The 6,174-nt window shown below is 35.2% G+C and overlaps 1 protein-coding gene across 3 annotated transcripts; it reads left to right on the top strand.

The window, feature by feature from the left end:
* Positions 1-1,200: 1,200 nt before the first annotated feature.
* LOC149567583 (uncharacterized) lies at positions 1,201-5,941 on the top strand. Of its 3 annotated transcripts, none has more exons than XR_016362442.1 (6): positions 1,201-1,449; positions 1,553-1,996; positions 2,181-2,517; positions 2,827-2,904; positions 3,166-3,338; positions 4,702-5,941. XR_016362442.1 is itself a non-coding variant. In XM_089820824.1 (5 exons), the coding sequence occupies exons 1-5, from the start codon at positions 1,445-1,447 to the stop codon at positions 3,214-3,216; spliced, it is 915 nt and encodes a 304-aa protein (XP_089676950.1). In that variant the 5' UTR covers positions 1,201-1,444; the 3' UTR covers positions 3,217-3,453. The 3 variants fall into 3 exon arrangements, 1 of the variants encoding a protein (XP_089676950.1); XR_016362443.1 differs by lacking the exon at positions 4,702-5,941 and adding an exon at positions 3,619-3,766; XM_089820824.1 differs by lacking the exon at positions 4,702-5,941 and having other exon boundaries at positions 3,166-3,453.
* Positions 5,942-6,174: the final 233 nt, after the last annotated feature.

Below are 6,174 nucleotides of genomic sequence, written 5' to 3'. Positions count from 1 at the left end.
TTTTGGTGGAAGAGACATTTTTTTGTTCACAAGAACATAACACACACACACACCTGTAACTTTAGTATTATGCAATCACATTCTTATTATTTTTCCCCATTTAGATTCCTTTTGTTCCTTAGTTTAGTGCACTTTCCCTTTAATAGTGGTTTATTTTAAAATCAAATACTATCAACAATATCAACAACAAAATCATTTTCGATGAATTAATTAAAATAAAAATAAAAATATACATGTGAAATAATTTACAAGCTATATTTTAGACACAAGTTTTTACATGACATATTCCTTTAGCTAGTCAGAATCATACTTGTTGCATTTAGTTAGCTAATTAGATCACTTTTTAATGTGGAAAAATATAAAAAATATAGATTAGTTCATTTTTTGAATTTACTTAATTTATGCTCATTCAAAATATCAATCTAACTCATAAAGAACTTTCTAACAAGATAGGCCAACCAATTAACATAAAAAACAAATTGACCAAACACTCACAAACAAGACAAAGTAAACAAATTAAAACATAACAATGAAGTAAAGTGAGCAATGCAATTGAGTGCCAACCAAGTCAAACATATAATGCAACTATTTGATTGACAAGGTATGTCCATCCCTGCCCCTTCTTCTCTCCTCCCCATCATTCATCTCATGCCCTTGAATTGAGAGGATTAGATTATATCCACCTTAAATAAACATAGATTGAACTAATTAAGCCTTCAAACAATTGACAAAAACAAATTTAGGAGAAAATCCTTATTTTGCAACAATCACTTAAAAATAATAATAGATTACAAGAAAGAGAGGAATATTCCTCTATATATCCCCTATTCCCTTATTTTGTCATGTGGATAGAGTGCATAATGTATTATTCTACATCCAAACTCAAAATTCAAAATAATAGAAGGTTTGATCTAAACCTATACACTTGCTCTCATATAAAAATATGAATTTAATGTAAGTTGCAATAGACTTCGTTGATAAGAGTTCACACTTTAAGTAGTATGCTAAGATCTTAGTAGGGGTTTTCTCTTTTCATGTAACTCGCAAATAAAATTAATAATAATAATAAAGATATATAATTGAACGAGGGACAGTTTGATATTGTCCCACCTAGCGGGAAGGAGGGAAGTTAAAAAGAAGGGCGTGATCAAGGTTGAAATTATCTGTTCTTTAAAAAAAAATTCTAAATGGGTATCAAATGAGTTTCTTAAAAAATCTTCCACCCTTCTCTACACTTTTCCCTCATATTCATTCTTATACCGGACATCACCATTCTATCTTGTCTAGTGCTCTAATTTCTAGAGCATGCAAAATCTTAAAAGAAACCATGCAGAGTTTCGATTTCAGACCCTGGGTAGCAGAAGGTCGATCATGAAGTCAGATTGCAGACAAGTCTACTAGTATTATTACGAGCGTTCTAGCGGTGAATGACAACCATTCCGTCATGAGGTGAGTTGCCTTGAAATTCTGAGTATGAATATGCATTGCATTTTTGCTCTTGGATTTGGTCGCGTGTTTGATCTGAAATTTGAGGGGAGTTTTTTCTGTACAGATATCAAGGTGGGTGTCAGGAGGATTCTCCTGCAAGCAATGGAAACAAAACCCATCTCAAAGTCAACAAGAGGACTAATGACAATGGCGCTGCGAATGGAAAGTTAGTTTGTATAAAGAACCAAGATGTGATTTTGAAGGGAAAAGGAGAAATGAGCAAGGGGGGTTTCTCAAACAGTAATGATAATTCTCATCTGGATTCTTCGTTTGAGCCAATAAATGGCAATATCAACAACCAAGAAGATCAAAACCAGCCCATGAAAAATAGGATTTCAGGAGGCGATCTGCTGTCTCAATGGAGACAGAAGAAGAGGTCTAGGGGTTGCAGGGCTAATATGGCTGATGATTCTGCTAAAAAATCTGACTCAAATGCTCCTAGGAACGGTGACCATTTATCATCCATATGTCACGTGCCTACAAATTTCACCTCTTTACCCATGAGAAGGTTGGTTACTTCAAATCCCCCTTTGATCAGAATGCTCTTTTGCTGTGATTTTGCATTTGATGTTTGAGTTGGGAGTTTTTGTGGTTTGAATTCATTGAAGGCAAATTTCAGTTGGATACTTAATTCTTGATGTGGGTATTATCGTAATTGACCAGTTTTGATTATTGTGCGTGGGATTTGATAGGAGTCCTGAATCTGTGGCTGCTCGTGGAAGCAATGGACTCTTGTTTAATCAAACGGTAGAAGAGCATTCTCCAGAATCTTCTTACGTGCCTGACAAAACCGCCCTTTGTAAGGATGGGGATATTAGGGATTGCGTTGCTCCAGCTTCTTTTATTCCTTCAGAGACCGAAGCCTGTGCTCAGCCTCCCGAGAATATGGACATGGACAATTTTCCATGGCCTAGGATATTGCTCGCATTATCAAGGAAGGAGAAGGAATACGACTTTTTAGTCATCAAGGGCAGCAAGCTTCCGCAGAGGCCTAAAAAGCGCCCTAAAATTGTTGAGAGGAATTTACAGGTTGATCTTAATTTTCTCTCTCCCACTCTCTTTATGTTTCTATTCGTCAGATCTTTAATGGGGAACCTCAAAAAATTGGGACCTGGATGTTTTGAGAACAATTTACTTTGGGTTTCTGGGGAGTTGTCATTGTCATCCGAGTTAATCATTTAGGGTACTTAAATATCGGGTTTATGATCCCCGCTAATAAATATTACTGTATTTGTTTCGAGAATGATGTCGGTCCTTACTTTGTAAAGGATTGAGATGTATTGGATATTGTATTGCCTTGACTGGACATCAACTAACATGCTTGTCTATGTGTGACAGAATTGCTGCCCTGGGTTTTGGCTTTCAGATGTGGCAAGAGGAAGATATGACGTGAGGGAAAAGAAGAGCATAAAGAAGGTAATGTAGATCCTACACTGCTATTCATAACAGCTGCATTGAGGGTATCATGTGTGTTTAGTATTAGAAGCAGCAAAACTAGGGTAAGGACTCCAAAAGGCAGTTTTAACAAGCAACAAACGCAGCATTAACAACACTCATAACAATTATTATTATTATTATTATTAGATCTTTTTAAAGTGCCTTTTCTACTTGGATTGATGCATATAGAAATTGGTTCGACTTACTCAAAAATTGATACAATTGTATACATTGATGCAGAAGCCAATGGGTCTGAAGGCTATGGAGAGCACAGGCAGTGATTCAGATTGAACTTTAAGAGAGATGATTGCAGCAGCAGTCTAGAATCTTCGTTACCCTATTGCTTCATCCATTTTCTTTGGGAAATGCCTCTAAGCAATTGAATTCTTTTCCCCTGCGAAGACTTCCTACAGGTTGGTAATAGATGTTTCAGAGAGAAATTGTAATACTGCTTTGCATAGATGAGATGCAAAGTTATCTTTGACTTTTGTTTTTCAGCGAAATGTTCCCTTTGGTGGATTGTAGTTATACATGTATATATCTTTCATCAGTGTATAACTTTAATATGGACAGAGAAATTAAAGTTATATTAGATCACAGTTTCATTTTCCGGCCATTCTGAGCAATTTTAAAGCTAGTTCTAGTATAAATCTACTAGCATTTTAAGCTATCATAGTTGTTTTCTTGTAGCAGCTTGAATATTTCATGCACGGGCAGTTTTTGAACTTGTGTATGATGTATGCCTGGTTTCCTTTTGAGCCCTAAATCTACATCCGTTGCATTTGGATCCTCCTCCAAATCTCAATTCGTTTTGATATCCAACAATTTAATTACACTGTTACATCTCGGCTTATTTATGATGTCATCTAAGGTCCTGAAGAAGGGAGATCCTCAAGATATAGATCCAACAGACTAATGACCCTTGCAAGGATGTATGTCTATTTCAATGAGGCAATTTTCATTCTCAAGCTCTACCGTGCCAGTAAATATACCAAAGAGGCTTCAGTGAAATGTTATCAGAAGACTTTCATTACACATTTTTCTCGTTTCTTCAACCAGTCATATGATTTGTGTGGAATCTTTACACCTTAAATTGCGTTAATATGATAAAATTCATATGCTTAGTTGAGCTAGCAACAAAAAATGTTTTTTGTGTAATTAGTTGCTCTTTGAAATATGCACTTCTACCGGATCTAGATCTAAATCGCAGTGAAATATCCACTGGCAGTAATTTCTGACATATTCAAAGCTTATGACACAATTCAATGTTTTGTAGTTGTTCAGCGGTTCATAATTAGTGTTTTTCACAAAATGTGTAGCTTCTAAACACTCCAGTGTTTCACTAATTAGCATTTTTCAAGAATTTAATCATAGATATTCTCTAAAACGTTTCTTTGACTACTGCTTTATCGTCTTGCACATTTATAATTGATGTAATGACTTTAACATCCCACTTTCAAATCAAGAGACAAATATATGTAGTAAATAGCTGTACAGAGTGCACTCAGCATCTTAAGACCATGAACGAAAAAATGACTTTTTAAAAAGTCTTTGTAAGACTTCTTAAATGTGCCTCTTTTCAACAAAACTTTTCTTTATTCATGCTCAATTAATGAGCACTAGATAAGTTCATCCTACAACATAATGGCTGCAAGATTCAAAATTTATACAATTAACTTATTGGGAAAATGGGAATAGAATTGGGTGGTCTTATTTTGTAATATGCAGTTTGTAGATGCTAAGCATTTTTGCTGGTGACGACTTTTCGATATGCAGGTGGTAGATGCTAAGGTCAAAGCTATCAAGTTTCCACAATCCATCCAGGTATATGTGAGATTATTTCTAGAATTGACTGTGTAAGATTTTTTCCATCAATGTATCGGATCACACTGCATAATCCATCATGGATTGATTTTCTGCTCCTCTTATTCACTTGCATTCTGATGATGGATCATGCAGTGTGATCTGAAATGTTGATAGGAAAAAATCTTACACAATCGATTCCAGAAATAATCTCACAGATGCTAAGGATTTTGCTGGTAACAATATTTCAATCTGCAGTTTGTAGATGATGGTAATGTGAACAGACCCATCCTTGTCAAAATAGGATATTTTGCTGAATGTGTTTTCTCAGTTTCTGGAAGGTGTTAACTTTCTTGAGTTTGTTTAGAGGTCTAAGAGAGGCTTAAATAATTTTCATTGTTTTTCATTTGAACAGAATACTCTTGAATACCATCTTTACTAATAGATTTTTATTGGGTAAACAATCCAACCAATAATCATTTGATTTATCTAAATGAAGGTTTGTTTTTCATGTCAAGTGAGTTATAATTAGGGTGTGGGTTTATATACATTGCATGAGCTTTGTGAGAAATGCAATGGGCTAACAACTCAGACGTCTGGAGGCTTTAGCTATGGTTTAATTTAGAGGATTTTCCTTGAACATAATGTGGACGGTGCAGGTTGCATATAATTGACATGGCATCTATGATATATAACTAATAAGGACCTCACTTTCTAGCTGATGAAAGACAATGTCTTAAAATCTCTATGTGGGATATGTTTTATCGAATGTATTGCAACAATACATTTTGTGTGGGCTGATCCATGGATACATATTTTAGGAAGTTTAGTAAATTATGACCGGTATAATTCAATATCTCGGCAGATACAAAATGCAGAAATGCTAGTTTTGAATAAGTGAAACATTGAATTGATCATAGCAATGGAGATCACAAGTGTTGGCTATGGACCAGGTTACATTTTGGAGATGGTTTGGTGGAGTTTAGGAACATTTGCATCTTGTATTTGGTTCCTATTCAAAGTTGATCTGTTATACATGTAACCACACAAAGAGGTTTGCAATGTCCATTTGTAGCTGAGCCTTCAACTATGTGTCTATTCTGTATAAATTCTTTTGTTCAGTTTTGAATAATGGGAGTGATTTCCCTCCTGTAAATACTATTTTTATTGATAACATATTCATCATTAGTATTTTTTCCTGAGATTTTTTTTCTACTGCCCCGGGTTGCCTCGCAATGGTGGAAAATGTGTTCAGCTCTTATGGATTCGTCGGAAACGCCGACTCACCCATCCATGCAGTTGGAGACCTAATCATTATTGCATTGACACAGCCTATTATTGGGTTAGGATTTTGGAGTACAGGATTTCCATGTTTCCTATTCTAATATTCTATCTGAAAATCTGCTCGTTTGTCAGCAGATCACAGATTTTTTTTAGAAGTATTGT

This window comes from Cupressus sempervirens, chromosome 3, assembly GCF_028749045.1.
Source record: "Cupressus sempervirens isolate cs-2001-9-10 chromosome 3, ASM2874904v1, whole genome shotgun sequence".
NCBI classification, from domain to species: domain Eukaryota; kingdom Viridiplantae; phylum Streptophyta; class Pinopsida; order Cupressales; family Cupressaceae; genus Cupressus; species Cupressus sempervirens.
This window is presented reverse-complemented; position numbering and strand designations above follow the sequence as displayed.